Raw genomic sequence first — 20,790 nt, 5'->3', positions numbered from 1 at the left:
TGCTCCGGCGGCATGGCAGCAGCAGGAGGCCCCATTAGCTAAAGTGGTACCTCAGGTTAAGAACAGTTTCAGGTTAAGTACGGACCTCCGGAACGAATTAAGTACTTAACCCGAGGTACCACTGTACAGGCAAAATAATCCTCTGCATAGTTCCAGGTCAGTATGTGAAATTCAGTCTCACAACAACCACTCTGGTTCTGAGCTGCCATTGGTAGAATTCCCCTTTCAGTTGGGGCAGTCCTATCATGAGCCATGCTGAGCAAAAGTGACTCAGGTGGCAGATTGTGGCGGCAGCGGCCTGTTCCCCTCACGGAACTACAAATCCCATAGTTCCCTGGGAAGAGGGATTACTTGTTAAACCGGTCTGGGAGTTGCAGCTCTTTGAGGCAAACAGGGTCTCCTAAAAACTCCAGGCAGGAACTTCTCTCAAGAGCCTTTTTGGTTGAAGGGTAGGGTAAAAATGTGCAAATAGATAACCCATAGCCTGGAGTTTTGTTTTATTTCTGCCACAACCCCACTACAAACAATAAATCCTACTGTGTCGTTGGGCAAACTTTGACATTTACCCCAATCCCCATCTTTCTTCATGTTAAATACAGAGGGTATTGGGGTCAAGCGTATTTTCATAGGAGAGTAGTAGCATCTACTCAGTTGGCGTGGCAAGAGGGGCACAATTCCTGGCTTTTGACTTGCCCTACCTGGCTTGCCATAGGGACGTGGGTGGCTCTGTGGTTTAGGACTTGCCGATCAGAAGGTTGGCGGTTCGAATCTCTGCAACGGTGTGAGCTCCCGTTGCTCGGTCCCTGCTCCTGCCAACCTAGCAGTTTGAAAGCACCTCAAAGTGTGAGTAGATAAATAGGTACCGCTCCGGCAGGAAGGTACATGGCGTTTCCGTGCGCTGCTCTGAGTCGCCAGAAGCGGCTTAGTCATGCTGGCCACATGACCTGGAAGCTGTCTGTGGACAAACGCCGGCTCCCTTGGCTTATAGAGCGAGATGAGCTCAGCAACCCTAGAGTCGTCCGCAACTGGACCTAACGGTCAGGGGTACCTTTACCTTTACCTGGCTTGCCACGATTTGCCCTGGGGGCAGAGAACATGCAAGACCTCAATCACAGCTTGGCAGGGCACCTTGTTATCTCCCTGTGATTACTAAGATGGAAAACTGCAATGGTTCAGCCACTGGTGGCCAAGCAGGCAATCCTTTGTCCACCTTCTTACCCCCAAATGTATCATGAGGTTTCTCAAGCACCTCTCCTCACTAGATCCAAAAATAAACTGGCCTGGTGGTGATGGTTTATTCAGCTTCCTCCCAAATGAGCTCAGAGCAGCAAACACAGCAACAATAAAACTTACTTTCTTTTAAAAACGAAAACAAGTGATCACAGAGCTGCCAGGGAACAGTGCCTCCTGTCATCAAATGCCTCGGTAAACAGGAATGCTCTTAAATTTCTAAATTTACATTTAAGTGTGTCAGATGTTCTGTCTCCACTTTTACAATTTCCCTGGAAGTTTGCTTACCTCTGCAGTAACACTGGCAGCCAAATCACAGGAGAACATCCACAGTCCTGATGTTGACCAGGTCTACTTTGGATGGCCAGTGAAGAACTACAAAGAGCCTGGCTAGAATCAGCTCTGCCAGGCTGGAAAAATCTTGACTGTACCCTGCGGTTCTGAAGATAGCCACACTCTGAGAGATGTTGGGCAAGAGCCCTACATCATCCCGGCAGATGCCAGGAGGATGGAGACCCAAGAGAGCAGCTATACTTGCCTTCACACATGTCAGAATGCAGTCTGTTGGTCACATTCACTTCTGGTCAGCCTTCTGAGGACCACATTCCAGTGGTTGGCAGAACCAGAGGTGAAAGTAGGCAAAACAAAGAACTGGTACAGTTGGTTCATTTCTACACTCCCTCTATTCCACATCCAGGCAAGAGAGAGCTATAAGCAGAGTTCAATGACATATCCCAGCCTGGCAAAAACACTCAAGGAAGGTGTGAAGCAAGGACAGTGAGGGATGTGGCCTGGGGGGAATCCCAGGGTCAGAGAGAGTGGCCTGGGGGCTCCATTTGGCCTTCCAGTCTCAGATTTCTGTTTAATTACTGATGTTTTGAGAGTTAATTTTATTGTGTACAGTGGTACCTTGGGTCATGAAGGGCTTAGTTGTTGGACAAATTGGCTCCTGAACACCGCAAACCCAGAAGTAAGTCTTCCAGTTTGTGAACGTTTTTTCAGAAGCTGAACATCCGACGTGGATTCCGACTGAGTGCAGGAAGCTCCTGCAGCCAACTGGAAGCAGCACCTTCGTTTTCGAATGGTTTCGGGAGTCGAACGGACTCCCAGAATGGATTAAGTTTGAGAACCAAGGTAAAGGTAAAGGGACCCCTGACCATTAGGTCCAGTCGTGACCAACAACTCTGGGGTTGCGGTGCTCATCTCGCTTTATTGGCCGAGGGAGCCGGCGTACAGCTTCTGGGTCATGTGGCCCGCATGACTAAGCCACTTCTGGCGAACCAGAGCAGTGCACGGAAACACCGTTTACTTTCCCACCGGAGTGGTACCTATTTATCTACTTGCACTCTGACATGATTTCGAACTGCTAGGTTGGCAGGAGCAGGGACCGAGCAACGGGAGCTCACCCCGTCGCATGGATTTGAACCACCGACCTTCTGATCGGCAAGTCCTAGGCTTTGTGTTTTAACCCACAGCGCCACCCACATCCCTGACTGTACTAATATATCCTAATAGATTATTGAATATTACTTTATTGATATAAGGTGTTCCATTATAAAGTTATGTTTTATTATGGCTTTATTATGGCTTTTTGTATTGCATCAGATTATTGTAAGGTGTGTGTTCTTTGTTGTATATTTTGTTGCTGCATAGTAATATAGGAAGGTGGTATACAAATTAAAAGTGAAATGAAATGAAATTTCCAGCTTCTGTCATTACTTCAGCTCTTGGAGGACAGCCTGCTGCTAACAGAAGAAGAAGAAAAGGCTCCAATTCTGATTTAGGAGTGGTAGTTATGGCAAGCAGCCATAACCTAACTAAACATCAAAGGGGCTGCGCAAGGGTGGCAAGATGAGGCAACCACTGACCCAGAACTTCCCAGCAGCATCTGTTAAAAATAATGTGTGACGCAACATCTGCTGGAAGTGTTAAAAGTGGTAAAGGGCCATTCCTATCGGATGGCAACTGTACCTGCTCGTTTCATCGCACAGTGAGTTCGATACCACGGATCCGTTCCAATGCTGACACTGAACAAGGCGATGCTGTAAGCCTACTCCGCGACCTGTGCATTGGCCTGTGCACTGAAAAGGAAGGGGATAAACAACACCAGTCAGAGACGTGGAGATCTGCACCTCCCGGTACGAGATGCAAATAGTTAAACCTTGTGTGGCAGGTACCCATTGGGGCTGGTAAGGTGGAAGATAGGGAGCCCAGCAGCAGGGGCAGTCAGAGGCTAAGAGTCAATGACAGGTGAAGCTGACTAGTTGTTGTTTTATCCCCATCCCCAAACAGTCTCAGTCCAGTATACCGGAAGGAGCATCTCCACCCCCATCGTTCTGCCCAGACACTGAGGTCCAACGCTGAGGGCCTTCTGGCGGTTCCCTCGCTTCGAGAAGCCAAATTACAGGGAACCAGGCAGAGGGCCTTCTCGGTAGTGGCACCCGCCCTGTGGAACTCCCTCCCATCAGATGTCAAGGAAATAAACAACTACCTGACTTTTAGAAGACATCTGAAGGCAGCCCTGTTTAGGGAAGCTTTTAATGTTTGATGGACAACTGTATTTTAATATTTTGTTGGAAGTCACCCAGAGTGGCTGGGGAAACCCAGCCAGATGGGCAGGGTATAAATAATATATTCTTCTTATTATTATTATCCTCTTTCCCCAGCTGAATTCTACAAGGGCAACACTAAGGAGGAGAAAAGCAGACAGCCAAGGCCACCCGCTCCCCCCCTGGACTTGACGTAGGACAGGCATAGGCAAACTCGGCTCTCCATATGTTTTGAGACTACAAATCCCATCATCGACCATAACATCCTTCTGGACCGTCTAGAGGGGCTGGGAGCTGGGGGCACTGTTATACAGTGGTTCCGCTCCTTCCTCCTGGGCCGTGTCCAGAGGGTGGTGGTGGGGGGTGAGTGTTCAGACCCCTGGGCTCTCACTTGTGGGGTGCCTCAGGGTTCTGTCCTCTCCCCCATGCTTTTTAATATCTATATGAAGCCGCTGGGAGAGATCATCAGGGGGTTTGGACTGGGTGTTCATCAGTATGCAGATGACACCCAGCTCTACCTCTCCTTTAAATCAGAACCAGTGAAGGCGGTGAAGGTCCTGTGTGAGTGCCTGGAGGCGGTTGGAGTTTGGATGGCGGCTAACAGATTGAGGTTGAATCCTGACAAGACAGAAGTACTGTTTTTGGGGGACAGGAGGCGGGCAGGTGTGGAGGATTCCCTGGTCCTGAATGGGGTAACTGTGCCCCTGAAGGACCAGGTGCGCAGCCTGGGAGTCATTTTGGACTCACAGCTGTCCATGGAGGCGCAGATTAACTCTGTGTCCAGGGCAGCTGTCTACCAGCTCCACCTGGTACGCAGGCTAAGACCCTACCTCCCCGCGGACTGTCTCGCCAGAGTGGTGCATGCTCTAGTTATCTCACGCTTGGACTACTGCAATGCGCTCTACGTGGGGCTACCTTTGAAGGTGACCCGGAAACTGCAATTAATCCAGAATGCGGCAGCTAGACTGGTGACTGGGAGTGGCCGCCGGGACCACATAACACCGGTTCTGAGAGATCTGCATTGGCTCCCAGTACGTTTCTGAAATATACTCAGAGTCGCAAAGTGATTTCATGCTCTTTATTCAGCTCATAGTGGTGAGGAGGAATGAATGAATGTCCCCTCAAAGTATCTGCTTTATATACATTATTTACACAATGGGCTGCACATGATTGGCTAATTCCAGGATTCTACTGTAGGCCAATCAGGTTGTGGATTCACTTCTATCTGGAGCATGATTGGGTGGTTCCTGCTAACCAATCATACTGCTGCATTGTTCTAGGACCAATCAGACTGCTGCATTCTGAATCCTATTGTTCTAGGACCAATCAGACTGCTGCCTTTTGGAGCCTATTGTTCTAGGACCAATCAGACTGCTGCAGTTTGGATCCTATTCAACTCAGTACATAACACCCCTCCCCTCTAAGTTCCAGTCCTGCCCGGAAGGTCGCATTCATAGTCCTCAAGGTACGCCGGTGGCCTACGTGTGCGTTGCGGCCTGGGGTGTTCCCTGGTCCGGGGTTCAGGTTCTGGCTCGTGTTCCAAGGATGGGGCTGTTTGGTCTGGCGCAACCGGCTCGCTCAGTCGTGGTTCTGGTTCCGGTGTCCTTTCGGCCTCGCGGGTCCTCTCTGTATTTACTGATTCGTTGAGTGTCTGGGAAAAGTATGCTACCGGTACCTCTCTTCCATCCGGGAGTTGGTGTCCCAGGACAGCGCCGATGCCATAGGGCGAGGCGTCGCATGCTAGCACCACCGGCAGCCTCTCGTCGAAGTGTGCCAAGACCGAGTTTGAGACAAGCAAGTCCTTGACTGCCTGGAATGCGGCCTCCTGGCGCTGGCCCCACACCCAAGGGGCCCGCTTGTCCAGGAGTCTGTGTAGGGGCTCCGCTACCACCGCCTTGTGGGGAAGGAAGGAATGGTAAAAGTTCAATAATCCCAAGAAGGCCTGAAGTTCAGTCTTGTTCTTGGGCGCTGGGGCATCACAAATGGCCCGTACCTTGTCCCCAGTCGGGTGAACCCCTTCTGCATCCACCATAAATCCCAGAAAGTCCACTTGAGGCACTCCTAGTAGACATTTTTCCCGCTTCACCTTGAGACCCGCCATCTGGAAACGGTGCAGAACAGTGCGGAGGCGGTCCTCAAACTCCTCTGGTGTGGGCCCGGCAATCAACACATCATCAAAGAAGGGGGTGACACCAGGAATCCCTTTAAGGAGAGAGTCCATTAGATTCTGGAATATGCCTGGTGCCACGCTGACCCCGAATTGCAGCCGCTTTACCCTGAACGCTCCTCTGTGCGTCACAATCGTCTGTGCCTCTGCTGTGGCCTCATCTACTGGCAGCTGTTGATATGCTTGGGCCAAGTCCAGCTTGCCAAAAATTTTCGACCCAGCCAGGGTGGCAAGGACATGGCTGACCACTGGCACTGGGTATGCATGGGCCATGAGGGCCTTGTTTATGGTACATTTGTAGTCTGCGCAGATGCGGACCGAACCATTAGGCTTGACGGGTGTGACGATTGGGGTTTCCCAGGGGGCATTAGGCACCGGCTCCAGCACTCCTTGCTCCACGAGTCGGTCCAATTCCTCGTCTATACGGGGTTTCAGGGCGAATGGGACCCGGCGGGCCTTGAGCCTGACTGGTCGTACTGCGGGGTCAAGCTGTAGAGCAATGGGGGGGCCCGTATACTGTCCCAATTTCCCATCGAAAACCCCCGGAAACTCCTTGCATATGGCGTCCACGTCCACTTGTAAGCTCATGTGGTTCACCCCGGTGATGGCTAGTCCCAGTGGTCCAAACCATGCCAACCCCAGTAAGTTAATGTAGGGGCCCTTGACCACAAGCAAGTCCAGTTGCCGCGTCCGCCCTCGGTATTGCACCCTGAAGGTCCCCACCCCCATTGTGGGGACCTTACGTTTCTGGAAGTCCCAGAGGGTGAATGGGGCCGGCCTGAGTTTGGGACCCCCAGTAGGACACAGTTTCCTTAAGGTCCTTGCCGAGATTATGGATAGAGTTGAACCCGTGTCAAGCTCCATGCGGCATGGGGCCCCCTCTATCTGTACCTCTACATAAATTTTCTCTACGTTGGGGTGGGGCAACTGGTATACCTGGAAGTCTGTGAGCTCCGTCGAGTTGCCTTGGTGCGTTGGGCCCCGGGACCTGGGGCTCTTGGATTGGTCATCTGATGCCTGGCTTCGGGTGGGCCGAGCCCGACACACCCGGGCGATGTGTCCCAATTTTCTGCACTGCCTGCACTCTGCGTTGCGGAAACGGCAGGTCCTCCTCTCGTGACTTTCTCCACAGCTTGCGCAGTTCCCTCCTTCTCGTCGAGGCAGCTGTGGTATGTGGGCTGCTTTAGTGCGCTGCTGTACTCGGTGCACCTCCTCCCTGTCGGATCCCGAGTCGTTGGTGAGGTCTTCGTGGTGGATCCTCGGTTGGGACGGCTGGCTCAGCCGTGCCTCTTGCGTCGACCTCTCAGCAGCTTCCGTTGCCAGGGCCTCCTCCAGAGCGACCTGGAACGTTAGGTTCTTCTTAGCGTAGAGGCGTCGTTGCAGCTTCTCATCCTTCAGGCCACCGACGAGGCGGTCACGAAGCATGTTCTCCAGCTCTGAGAAGTTGCAGAACCGGGCAGCTTGGCGGAGAGAGGTCACAAACCCAGTTATGGTTTCCCCAGGGGCTTGCCGCTTTGCGTAGAAGGCATTTCGACGAGCCACCACTGAGGGCTGTGGCGAAAAGTGCCCCTTCAGCTGTTCCATTATTGTTTTGTATGGAACAGTAGCGACGTCTTCAGGCGCAAGGAGAGCCCGGGCGATTTCAAATGTCTCCTCTCCGCAGACGCTGAAGAATATTGCCCTCTTCTTGGCGTCTTCTTCATCGGTGACCCCTTTGGCTTCTAGGAGGAAGGTGAAACGGGAGGCGTACGCTTCCCAGTCTCCAGATGCTGGGTTGAATGGCGAGAAGCTGCTGTCAGTTGCCATTCTGAGTTCCTTGTGTCCCGGAGCTGAAGCCTGGATACACGGTGCGAGGCAGCGGTGCGGCAGGTGGCGGTGCTGCGGTGCTGTGTGTGGCAGTCAGCTCAGCGGGATCCCACCTTCGTCGCCAGTGAAATATACTCAGAGTCGCAAAGTGATTTCATGCTCTTTATTCAGCTCATAGTGGTGAGGAGGAATGAATGAATGTCCCCTCAAAGTATCTGCTTTATATACATTATTTACACAATGGGCTGCACATGATTGGCTAATTCCAGGATTCTACTGTAGGCCAATCAGGTTGTGGATTCACTTCTATCTGGAGCATGATTGGGTGGTTCCTGCTAACCAATCATACTGCTGCATTGTTCTAGGACCAATCAGACTGCTGCATTCTGAATCCTATTGTTCTAGGACCAATCAGACTGCTGCCTTTTGGAGCCTATTGTTCTAGGACCAATCAGACTGCTGCAGTTTGGATCCTATTCAACTCAGTACATAACAGTTTCCGAGCACGATTCAAAGTGTTGGTGCTGACCTTTAAAGCCCTAAACGGCCTCGGTCCTGTATACCTGAAGGAGCGTCTCCACCCCCATCGTTCAGCCCGGACACTGAGATCCAGCGCCGAGGGCCTTCTGGCGGTTCCCTCCCTGCGAGAAGTGAGGCTACAGGGAACCAGACAGAGGGCCTTCTCGGTAGTGGCGCCCGCCCTGTGGAACACCCTCCCATCAGATGTCAAAGAGATAAAGAATTACCTGACGTTCAGAAGACATCTTAAGGCAGCCCTGTTCAGGGATGTTTTTAATATGTAATGCTGTATTGTTTTTAATACTGATTGGGAGCCGCCCAGGGTGGCTGGGGAAACTCAGCCAGATGGGCGGGGTATAAATAATAAATTATTATTATTATTATTATCCCTGACCACTGGTCCTGTTAGCTAGGGATGGTGGGAGCTGTAGTCCCAAAACATCTGGAGGGCCGAGTTTGCCTATGCCTGATGTAGGACATAGATAAGAAAGCACATCAGGCCATTGGGCCATGTAGCTTAGTGTTGTCTGGCCTACTCTGGCTGACAGCCACGCTCCTGGGTGCCAGTCAGGAGTCTTTCCTTGGGACCTTTTGCATGTGAAGCCTAATGAGTTAAAGGTAAAAGTAAAGGATGCCTGGATGGTTAAGTCCGGTTAAAGGTGACATATGGGGTGTGGCGCTCGTCTCGCTTTCAGGCCGAGGGAGCCAGCGTTTGTCCACAGAAAGCTTTCTGGGTCATGTGGCCAACATGACTAAACTGCTTCTGGCATAACGGAACACTGTGACAGAAGCCAGAGCGCATAGAAATGCCGTTTACCTTCCCGCCGCAGCGGTACCTATTTATCTACTTGCACCGGCATGCTTTCGAACTGTTAGGTTGGCAGGAGCTGGGACTAAGCAATGGGAGCTCACTCAGTTGCGGGTATGCAAACCAATGACCTTCTGATCGGCAAGCCCAAGAGGCTCAGTGGTTTAGACCACAGTGCCACCCACATCCTGGTACTAATGAGCTATGGCCATTCCGTATGAGTGTCCTTGATGGTCTCTTTACTTCCAATAACTGAAGTGAATGGCTGCAATTCACTCATGGTGGGAGGGACCTAACCTGAACCTGGGAGAAATGTCACAATAGCAGTGAGGCTTGCCCTTCCATTGCTAATGGTGACACCTTAGGTTGGTGTATTGTGACACTGGGTACAAACCTATTCCCTTCTGCATGCGAAGCAGATGCCTCACCCTTCCTACCTAGCCTAGTATCATCCACTCTGGCTGGAAGTGACCCTCCAGGATCTCAGTTGGAGAAAGGTCTTTCCAAACACCTGAGATACAGCCAGGGAATTGCATCAGAGGTCTTCTGTATGCAGAGCATCATCCATTCTGCCATTGATTGACAGTTCTATCCCTCCCACAGCACAGCCTCTTGCTACTGTTCCAGGAGAAGCCCACGAAAGGGTTGTTCTTTTTCTCCCCCCCCCCTTGCTGGGCTCTTGCTGTCACAATTAATTCAACAGCAAAATTAGAAGTCAAATATTTGGCTGTGGTTTCCATGGTGTGGTGTTATGTTATGATTAGCGCTGAAAAAATATTTCAGCAGAATATCTCATCAAAGTAGCTGAAACAAAAGATAATAATAATCTTGGCACGGCCTGCCATCTAAGCACTTTGCCGCTCGGAGGGGAGTTCTCACGGGATGGAGCCAAACGCTCCGAGTCGCTGAGTAAGGCCCCCGGACAGCCACTCGTTTTCTGCAGCAGCACGTCTCGTCGCTTCCCTGTGCTCCAAACGGCCAGCTGCAAAGCACCGTGGCCAACAGATACTGTGCAAATCCCCCACCTGTCTTTCGGCTCTCTGGCTGAGAATCAGGGAGCTACACAGCACAGCTCAGAAGGCCCAGGTTTGCGTCAAGGGCTGCCAGCTGCTGAACACCCAGAATAAAGGTCCTGGGTCAACTTTTCCGCGTGCCTTTTGCAAATGCAGCATGAGGACGGGCCTTTTCCAGTGGTGGCTCCCTGCTTGTACAGTCCTACCTCGGGTTACGGATGCTTCAGGTTGTGCGTTTTCGGGTTGCGTACCGCAACAAACCCGGAAGTACCGGAACGGGTTACTTCCAGGTTTCAGCACATGCGCAGAAGCGCTAAATCATGCTTTGCGCATGCGCAGAAGCGCCGAATCGCAACCCGCGTGTGCGCAGATGCGGCGCTGCATGTTGCGAACGTGTCTCCCGCATGGATCACGTTCGCAACCCGAGCGTCCACTCTCCCTAGAAAGGCTCGCTTGCTGCAATCATTACTCATCTTTAGGCACAAGGCTAAAACATTTCTCTTTTGTCAGGCCTTTGGCTATTGATTATCAACGTTGGGTTGGACATTTTAATCCAGCTTTTAAAAAACAGAATTGTCTTTTAGATTCTTTAGGTTTTTAAATGCTGGTTAAAGTATATTGACACCCTATGCCCTTTTAAAATGTGTTGTGGAAGGGGTTGTCTTTTCTGTTTTTTATATTGAGATTTTATGCTGTGAACTGCTCTGAGATCTAGGGTTATAGAGCAGTATACAAATTTATATAATACTAATACTAATGTGTTTGTTTCTTTGTTTGTTTATATACTTCAAGATGCCGTTAATTACCAACATCATTTTATGCTTCTTATAAACCTCTTCTGATGTTTTTCTTTTACAATCAAGCAGTGCATAGGAAATAAACAATAACACATTATTATTATTATTATTATTATTAAAAAGCAGGCTTCAAAATTCATAGAAGTTGGGGAAAATACCTGCGTTAGTTGCTATCTTCTAGCCTAATGTACCTCATAGGGCTGATATGAAGATTGTACACAGCCGCAGGTTTCTTGAAGGACTCTTGAGATGTGATGGCGCTTAAGGTATCTGCCTCCCTTCCTCCTGAATTTCACCATGCTTTGAGTCTGGCTTTGAGTGTTGGACTAGGGCCTGGGAGGCCATGGTTTGAATCCCCACTCAGCCATGAAGCTCACTGGGTGTCCTTGAGCCACTCACCGTCTCTTAGCCTAACCTACCTCACAGGGTTGTTGTGAGGTGAAATGGTGAACCATGTAATAAATAAAATAAAATAAAATATCCCCAAACACTTTTTCACCTTAGCGTGAGTTGGTCAAATGCCTGGGTTCTAAGCTGTTGTGGTTCGAGGACCCGACCACCACGACGTGAAAAGAAGACACAGGGACACGTGATATAAGGTTAATGGGCTAGAAAAGGCCACAACTTTATTGATTACAGCAATGAAAAGGTATTGGCTTAGGCATTGGATCGCGAAACAAGTGGGTTTATTCACCAGGGGTTCATTACCTGTTGATGCTAATCCAACTATAGGCTCACCCCTGCTGTCACTGAGGGTCGTGCCATGGCCTCCCGCCAAGCAGGCATCGGACAGAATACACGACCGCCAGATTCCTTTAACGGAATACCCCTAAACATTGAAGGCATAGGCGATGGCCACACCTAGCACTTCGACACACCACAGCACATTATTCCAATGCCTAACCTACCCACCAATACCACAAAAGTTGTGACGATTGCTACGAGGTAGGCGAAAAAACCAAAAAGCCTAATGCCAAATGGAAAAACTCCTACCAGGCCCCCCGTGCAACCGGGGCGACCAACCTAAGGTCCATAGCAAGGCCAATGACCTAAGCCCTAACTCAATGGGAGTGGAGGGTGGGTGACTCGCACATGCAACATCAGGATGCCACCAAGGATGCCCTGCTAGGGGCGGTGTTCAGGCTCCTGCCCACAACCACTCCCCTCTCTTTCAGGGAGGAGAGTCTTTACCTAAACACAGAATGTATCATTGCTTGTCTTTTCCCTGTGATGACTCCTTATCTCCCTGTCCCCCTTTCTCCAATCCTTGATCCTTTTTTTTTTATTTTTCTGCTGAAACGCACTGGGATTGTGCCTGTTGGTGTATTATATTATTATTTTTCGGTCCATCCTGTTTAATTTCCTTTAAAGAAATCCTCAAAAAAACAAACAAAACACAACTGCTAAAATACAATAAATTGAGTGTGTATGAAGCATTATTGCTGGGCTGTATTCAATTATATATTGTGTAGGAAACCTCACTGGAGGCTGTGTGTAATAAGAATAAGAATAAATTTATAAATAATAATACATAATAAATTTTATTTATATATGTAGATATAGATGTAGACTGAAGTACATCTATTAATGAGTCAATCAACAGGTAATTAATTACCTGGCCCCATGGATGAATAAGCCATTCCGTACACGAATGTCCCACACAAGGTTTCCTTTCCAAAGGATGCTCTTTGTGTGTGCAAGCAGACAGAGGCAACGTTACAGCAGTACCATTGGCTCTGACTTGCTTGCAGATTCTCTGCCGGCGGCGGAACCCATTGCCACATGAAGCCGAGCACTCGGACCAGGCACTTGTTGCCCACCTGCAGAGAGAAAATGTTAAAGCAGAGACAAAAATGCAGAAGTAACAACAGTCACATCATAACAGAGAGCGAGAGCGAGAGAGCACTATGGGCTATCTGTTGTGATTTCAGATGTTAGGATGGCTAATGTGCATGGCAGCTATATGGTAAATCCATGATAGGTAAAGGTAAAGGAACCCCTGACCATTAGGTCCAGTCGTGGCCGACTCTGGGGTTGCGGTGCTCATCTCGTTTTATTGGCCGAGGGAGCCAGCGTACAGCTTCCAGGTCATGTGGCCAGCATGACTAAGCCGCTTCTGGAGAACCACAGCAGCGCATGGAAACGCCGTTTACCTTCTCGCCTGAGCGGTACCTATTTATCTACTTGCACTTTGACATGCTTTCGAACTGCTAGGTTGGCAGGAGCAGGGACCAAACAACAGGAGCTCACCTTGTCATGGGGATTCGAACCGCCGACCTTCTGATCAGCAAGCCCTAGGCTCTGTGGTTTAACCCACAGCACCACCTGCGTCCCAAATCCATGATACCTATTGGCTATATGGAAGCTCAGATTCACAAGCCACATCAACAGAACATATTTAAAGCACTATCCTACCATTTTAACCAGTCTCGGAGCTGTCATTTGTCAATGGTGATGAGTGTTGCTAGAAGGCCCCTCTTCCCCCCACAGAGCTACAATTCCCAGGCAAGTTTTACAATCAATTCTTCTTCACAGGGAGCTCTGAGAACTGTAACTGTGAGAGGAATGGGTGTCTCCTAACAACTACCGGCACCCTAATAAACTACAGTTCCCAGGATTCTTTTTTTGGGGGGGAGCCATTTAAAGTGGCACCACAGTGCTTTAAATGTATGCCAAGAGTGTGGCCTACGACTCTGAATACCAGTTGCTGGGGAGAGGACTACAGTGGTACCTAGGGTTACAGACGCTTCAGGTTACAGATGCTTCAGGTTACAAACTCCGCTAGCCCAGAAATCGTACCTCTGGTTAAGAACTTTGCTTCAGGATGAGAACAGAAATTGCACGAAGGCGGCACAGCGGCAGCAGGAGGCCCCATTAGCTAAAGTGGTACTTCGAGTTAAGAACAGTTTCAGGTTAAGAATGGACCTCCAGAACGAATTAAGTTCTTGACCCGAGGTACCTCTGTACTGCACTCCCTTTACCACCTGTGGGCTTCTCAGAGGAATCTGGCTGGAAGTGATGCAAACCAGATGCTGGACTCGATTGGGTTTCCATCGGATCCAGCGGAGCTCTTCTGCCAGATCATTAGCACACCAAGGACCTGTGGCCCAACTGTATGCCACAGTGCCAGAAATCTGGTTTAAATGGCTGTACATGCAATGCTGTACAAGTAAGGCTTTGTGTGTGTTTATGTCTATTTGTTGAATGACCAGCACATTTAAACAGCACCGGTGTGTTGCAGGGAGAGGCAGCGTCTGCAGTTTTCTGAAGGCAGCTGCACTGCATTCACTGGGGTGGAGCGGGGAGGCCAAGCGATGAGATTGTGGCAGCATCTGGCAGGTTTGCACACACCTGCAGCGCCACCGCGACCAACCCAGATTTCCCTGGACCTCGCTGTGTTGCCATGCCCAGTCCCGTCCCAGCAATCAGCAGTGCTGCTACCAGGATGCTGCCACAGCCAGCATCACTCTGATTGCCCCCCAATGCACCGTTGCTGCATTTAAACTTGGCTGAATTTGCTCCTGGTTTCTCACTGCAGTGCATTCTGCTCTCTCAACAGCTATTAGCCACAGTGGTTAAGAAAATGGCATATCCATGCTCATAAATACTGCCGCTATTAGATGGACTTTTGATTGGATATTATTATCTTTATCACCATCATCATTATCATAAATTCATTGCCTTCCCTACACATCTCAAGTTAATGTACGAAGTGCAATAAAAACAGCTAAATACAGTTGAAAGCAACACAGAAAATAACAGCAGGTAAATTTAACACAATACCAAGTAAGGACGCCAGTGGCAGAGACCTTTTCATCCAGCTGGGAATGATTGCCAATGTAGCAAACAGGGGTGGGGATATCTGTCAATTTTCATTTCTCATTTTACCAATGTTAAATTCTGCTTCTCATGAAAAATTGCCAGCATTTTATTGTGCATTTCTTCCAACACACGTTTTCGTATGCAATTTTGTGAAATAAACTATTCCCCCCCCATTATGATTTTTTTTGCATATTATTTTCATTTGGATATTCATTTTCATGCATGCTTTCCCCTAACATATCCATTTTTTGTACACATTTGTTGTTGTTGAACTGTTTTGCAAAATGCAGAGAACACAAATTCTGAAAGGTGGCTGTGTGCTGTGGTTCACATATTGTTTTGGGAATTGTTAAGTGGGTACATTTGCAGGAAAATGTGGACCAAGCATAATTTTTCCTGCATCCCTCCTAGCTAGGTACCAAGGGCAAACGTTCTCTTGCCAGAGCTAATATTAGCTGTAGGTAAAGGGGCTGTTACTGAGACCACAGCAGGGGAGGAAAGGGTGAAACGTCTCTTCTCTGTGTGCTGCAGTCCGGCCTGCTGTGATTGCTTTGTATAAAACCCTGATGTGGTTGCAAAAGACATGCTTAATATCACATGTAGTTTGGCCCTCCCTTTGTGTAGTGAGAAAACACCCAGAATTGATCTGAACAGAGCCTGGTTTACAGTTTCTCACAGCTTTGAGACACAAAATATGATTGACATATTAAAATTCAACTTGGCTGAGGCTCTGCAGGAAACATTCAGCAGGGGGAGGGGCGACCCGACAGGGATTTGTCCCACTTCACCTGCGGTGTTAGTCCAATTTCCTCCTGGCTGCACAATTTGCATGACATATGTATATATCTGCAGACTGAATGCTGGGTCCTGCTGTCAGTCTTCCCCTTTCCTCCCATGCTTCAGTTTATCTGGCTACCCTTTCCTTCTAAAATTGTTTTAAGCAGCACATTTGTTTATCCATTCGTCCTCTACTCTATTTAAAAACAGCACTACAGATGTTTTTAAAACGCCTGAAAAATTGCTTTGGGCATTGGCAGGCAGGGGTAGGTTTCCGACTACACTGGTACTAGCCAGTGCATACTTTCCAAAAGCAGATCTTCTCCATTAATGGTCCACCGTAATTAAAACCAGCTTTTTAAGAGCCCAAATTGGACCTTGTCAACAATGCAGTGAAGTTCCCTTTCCTACTCGTAACGCAGTACACATGCACCCCATATTCTCCTGGTGGCATCTCTAATATTTTGCCATCCCCCCCTCAAAAAAACCCCCAAACCATTTGGAATGGTTTTTTCTGAAGGTTGCAACTCCCAGTTGAACTTCAGGTGCTTGACAAAGACCACTCTATTCCAGCAGACATTTTAAGGAAATGTTGATTAAGAAGTATCTATCTATCTATCTATCTATCTATCTATCTATCTATCTATCTAATAAATGACATTCAGACACTAACATTATAATTTGATAGTAAACAAAAATAGTTGAAACACTAATAAATGTCCTTTTAAAACAAAAATAGATAAAATACTAATGATTTGTTGGGTCTCTGGACCTTAATAAAGATAGATAGATAGATAGATAGATAGATAGATAGATAGATAGATGGATGGATGGATAGATAGATAGATAGATAGATAAAATACTGGAAGAAACAAGAAACGGGAAGTGCATACCCTTTTCTGTAAAAAGGAAAATGAATTAATCTGAGACATTTGGCTTGGAAGATTGGGAAAATATTGCCTAACAGAAAGCAGATCAATTGGATGTCATTCTAGAATGAATATTTCGAATAAATTCCTTTAGACAGACAGAAAATCGGAAGTCCTTTTTATTTTTCCTCTTTTTTATTTTTTCTGTTCTGTTCTTTTTTGGGTTTTCCTTCGGTGTTTTCTCTTTCTCTCCCTGTTTTTGTTTTTATTTAGATTAATTTCTGTCATTCATTGTATTATGAAAAAACTTTAATAAAATCATTTTTTAAAAAAATAAAAGGACGTGTATACCTGGCAGGACAATCATGGGTGTTGCAGGACTGGTAATTCACAGTCGGCTTCTGACTCTCGTCACACAATGTCAGGTTCACTTCTTGCTCCTTCGCACCCACACACAGCAGCTTTCGGAACTGGGTTCCTGAGTTCCCACAAGTAGCAGAGCAAGTATTCCAGTCGCCAAGCTGCCATCTATACTCTATTAAAAGCAGGAGAGAAAGCAACAGGTAAACAAGAGCATAAGTTACAGGTTGCACCTCAAATATAATGTCAGCTTTGTTGGGTATGAGCAACCTTGCATGCCTCCAGTCAGCAGAGGACAGGGTTGAATTTAATAGATAGGGGAAATACACTTTGTGGTTTCCTGCCCAACTCTTTCTCCTTGCACCCCCCCTTATGAAATAGCCATGAAATTAGCTTTCACCGTGTAGGCTTAGAATGCGAAACCATCCTTGTAAATATGAAGAAACTGTAAGCAAAGACTTTACTAATGGAACCTCTGTGTGTTTTATTTACCCTTTTAAGTGATGCTGCTGATGTGAGAACGGGATGCGTGGTGGTGGTGGGACTGGATAGGTTCAGCTTCCAAGCTTTTAACTCTGCTATAAACTATCAATCATTTTTTTAAAAACCTAGAACGCTTTGGGATATGAGGATCTGCCATATCCTGAGTCAGGGTGTTATGTACTGAGCTGAATCCTAGAACAATAGGATCTAGAATGCAGCAGTCTGATTGGTCTGCAGGAGCCACCCAATCCAGCTCCAGGTGGAAGTGGATCAGTGACCTGATTGGCCTGCAGGAGCAGCAAATCAGGCGCCTGGATGAAGTGACTCAGCAACCTGATTGGCCTGCAGGAACAGCCAATCAGGCTTCTGGAGGAGGTGAATCCACAAGCTAATTGGCCTACAGGCGCAGCCCGGAATTAGCCAATCACGCGGGGCCCATTGTGTAAATAATGTATACATAGCTAAACGTTTTGGGGAAAGTTTCATTCATTGCTACTATGAGCTGAATAAAGAACATGAAATTTACACTCGACTCTGGGTATATTTCACAGGACAACAGTCTCCTAAGGCCAGATCCATCTTCTCTATAAACAGCTGTTTTCAGATGAAAGTCCTTCAAGGTCTACTCTTGCCAGATGAGGTCCTCCTTGGTAGACATGCCAAGAACTGAACTCATACTCTTTCCATTCAAAGATGGCATTTAACCTACTACTAAAGCAGTGTCCTTGAAGACACCCTAAAAAGTGGGCAGGAACTTTCACTGAACAGGAAGCTTCAGAGAACATTAGTGTGATCTAATGGCCAAACTAGATCCATAAATAGGACATCTTGCATTTTGAAAAAGACTGATCTGCAGCCATGCAGAAAGCAGAGAGTGGGATCAGGACTTTGGTTCTAACGCAGGGCAGGTTAGTCCTTCACAACTGCTATTTTTATGGTTAAAATCTCACCCCACTGCCTTAAGTGTTTAGTTATTCTGTAGGGAGAAACACACAGGAACCATAAGAATGTGTATGTGTTTGGCCGTGCCCAGTACCATCCAGTGTGGCGGCCAGTGTCAGAGCTGTCTTCCTGATACTGTAACCACTGCAGTAGATGGAACAGGGATGAGGCAGGGCAACAGCAAAGTCAAGGCAAGAGCAACAGTTTGACTCACTGCTGCCCTGCCTTGCCCAGGAAAGGAGACCATGTTGGATGTGGATCCCAGAAGACCTGCTCCCTGCCTTGCAGGCCTTTCCCCACCTGGCCTGGGAGGCCAGAGACAATCTTGGCTGTTTTTTAGTGCAGACTCGGGTCACTGAGCCTGATCTTCCACAGCCGCTGCCTGTCATGGGCCACCACTGGCATCAACGGCAGCAGATATGCTCGTAACTTTATTCTCTTTATTCTCTTGCTGTTTGAAATGTGCATTTTGTATCTGACTTCCTTTGGCAACGTTTAAGATAAAAATGATTTTGTTAACTTTGCAGCGTGCTAAATGTGCATTCCGTAGCTGACCTCCTTTGTCGTGTTTTATTTTGAAATCTTCAGGATAATATTTTAGTTTCCCGTTAAATATGGTGCTTCGAACGTATTCTCTGTGTACCTGACTTTCTTCAGTAATGTTTTCTTCTGGATTGTTTTGTTCCGTGTTTATGGGCCAAATCTAATCCTCTGAATGGTGCCATGTGTGTTAGTTTCTGTTTGTGCCACTGTGTAGTGCAGTGCACTGATCAGAGTCACAAGACTCTGTTTTGCATTCCAAAGATTCCAGGCTATTGGAAGTCTCACGGAAGTCAGGAGACGGATGTGATGTTACTGGTTTCTTGTTCCTTTGTTGTTCAGTTGCTCTCTGCTTTCACAGAGAGAGCACATGTTTCTTTTCTGTCTGCGTAGTTAGAAATAAAACTCTTTAGTAATGTAGCTCATAAACTTCTCGGCCTTCCCTGCGTGCTGGGTACTCTGCGTGATGAGGGAACGTGCCTGGAATCTCATCAAAGGCTCAGGTCGTTAATCACGTCGGAGGACTCGGCCGGAGGAATCGCTCAGTCAAAGCAAGTCCGACAATGTGGGGCCCCTGGATCGTTCCACACAGCCAAAACGTGGGTCTAGATGAGCAACATTTGTGGCAATGGGACCCTGTAGCATGTTGCGGGGGGCGGGGGGGATGCATGGAGTGTTGCCCTGCCACCATTTTGCTATTCTGGACAGCTAAGGATGTAAACAGCTGTTCTTTTCCATTCTGTATCCATCGCCTGCTGCATTGCCATCTGCCGAAAGCTACGTGATGTGCAGTGCATTTCTTTTTCTGGGGGTACACAGGGGTACCCCTTAACATTTTGTGAATCTATGTTTGGCCTCATTGAGGGGCAGTATTTCAATATGAGTAGGAAAATGAGAGTACCCCTAAACATTTTTTAAAGAAAAAAAGCACTCGTTATTTGTCTCTCTGTCTGCTGTGGCAAGATTTCTTAAACTTATGCAATTTACATAATTAATTGCCACTGCCATTATGTTATTCTATTTCATTCATTTCAGTGCAAAGGAAACACAAAGCAAATGGAGGGAGCACAATCAATTAAATATCATTTGCAGGCTGCAAGCAATGAAGAAAAGCGATTCCCATTCCAGAAGGGGGGCGAAAAAGCAAACATGGGCAATTTCTGTTCCCATTTCTTATTTCGTCGAAATTCTCTGACACCCCTATGTACCACATACATCTCTTCTACTGGAGCACATCGTCATATCACCATAACCAGCTAGCATCATTACATTACTTTTTAAAAGAAGAAAAAAAGAATCTGGATTAGTTTAATAACTGTCTACTAAAACAAAAACATTGCTCCCCTATTAATTCTGTGCATTAGGGAGTGACAGTCTCCAGCAAAAAGCCCCTTTAAAAAAACTGGGTTACATTTCAAAATGATCCCACCCTGCCCCCTTTCAGACATAATTTAGAAGATGAAGTACGATGCAATGTTGACAGATTTCTATGCAAGCACAGAAGTCGCAAGGTTGCCTTTTCGTTTTCCTTTTTGGGTGAGGGGGGTGGGGAGCTGGTCCCATAACATCCAAGAATAATTGATCGCTCCCAGCTGTGTCCACAGTCTCATTCCCGCAGCACATAATGAATTCTTTAACTTATTGGGTTTTCAGTGATTCCTTATTACTTCTGGCTTTCTTAAAATAATACAAAAGAACCCTTTTCAAAGCAAAAATGGTTAAAATTTACTGAGTGCAAGTGTGACTGAAATATTGTATTATATTTATTTTGCCATGAAGATACAGCATAGGGGTTCTCTCCAAACACCCACCGTGCTGCAAAAACCACCCCATAGCAATATTTCAGACATGTAAGGTGCTCAAATAATGAATCTCCATGACACAATGCATGCTCTCAAGACAGCCAATGCCCAAGATTGGGAAAGAATGGGCTTTTCAGATAGTATCAGCCGCAGTCGTCTCATAAAAGAATTCAAGGACTGTACTACACATTACTATTGTTTATGCAGACATTTTGGACTACAAATCCCATCAGTCTTAGCCAGAATGGCCACCGGTCAGGCATGATTAGAGTCGTAGTCCAGGAACATCTGGAGAGCACAAAGTTG

At 47.5% G+C, this 20,790-nt stretch overlaps 1 protein-coding gene across 1 annotated transcript in view; it reads right to left on the bottom strand.

Moving 5' to 3' along the window:
• The window catches only part of ADAMTSL3 (ADAMTS like 3), a 285,901-nt gene that overhangs the window by 5,428 nt on the left and 259,683 nt on the right, over positions 1-20,790 (bottom strand). Inside the window, exons 26-28 of the mRNA XM_081838660.1 lie at positions 16,709-16,892; positions 12,505-12,709; positions 3,202-3,311 (exon numbers count right to left, since the gene is read on the bottom strand). Coding sequence (XP_081694786.1) covers positions 3,202-3,311; positions 12,505-12,709; positions 16,709-16,892 — 499 coding nt within the window. The remainder of the gene's footprint in view (positions 1-3,201; positions 3,312-12,504; positions 12,710-16,708; positions 16,893-20,790) is intronic.

Source organism: Podarcis erhardii, assembly GCF_964252035.2.
Source record: "Podarcis erhardii genome assembly, chromosome: 14".
Taxonomy (NCBI): domain Eukaryota; kingdom Metazoa; phylum Chordata; class Lepidosauria; order Squamata; family Lacertidae; genus Podarcis; species Podarcis erhardii.
Note: the sequence above shows the minus strand (reverse complement) of the source record. Positions and strands in the feature narration are given on the sequence as shown.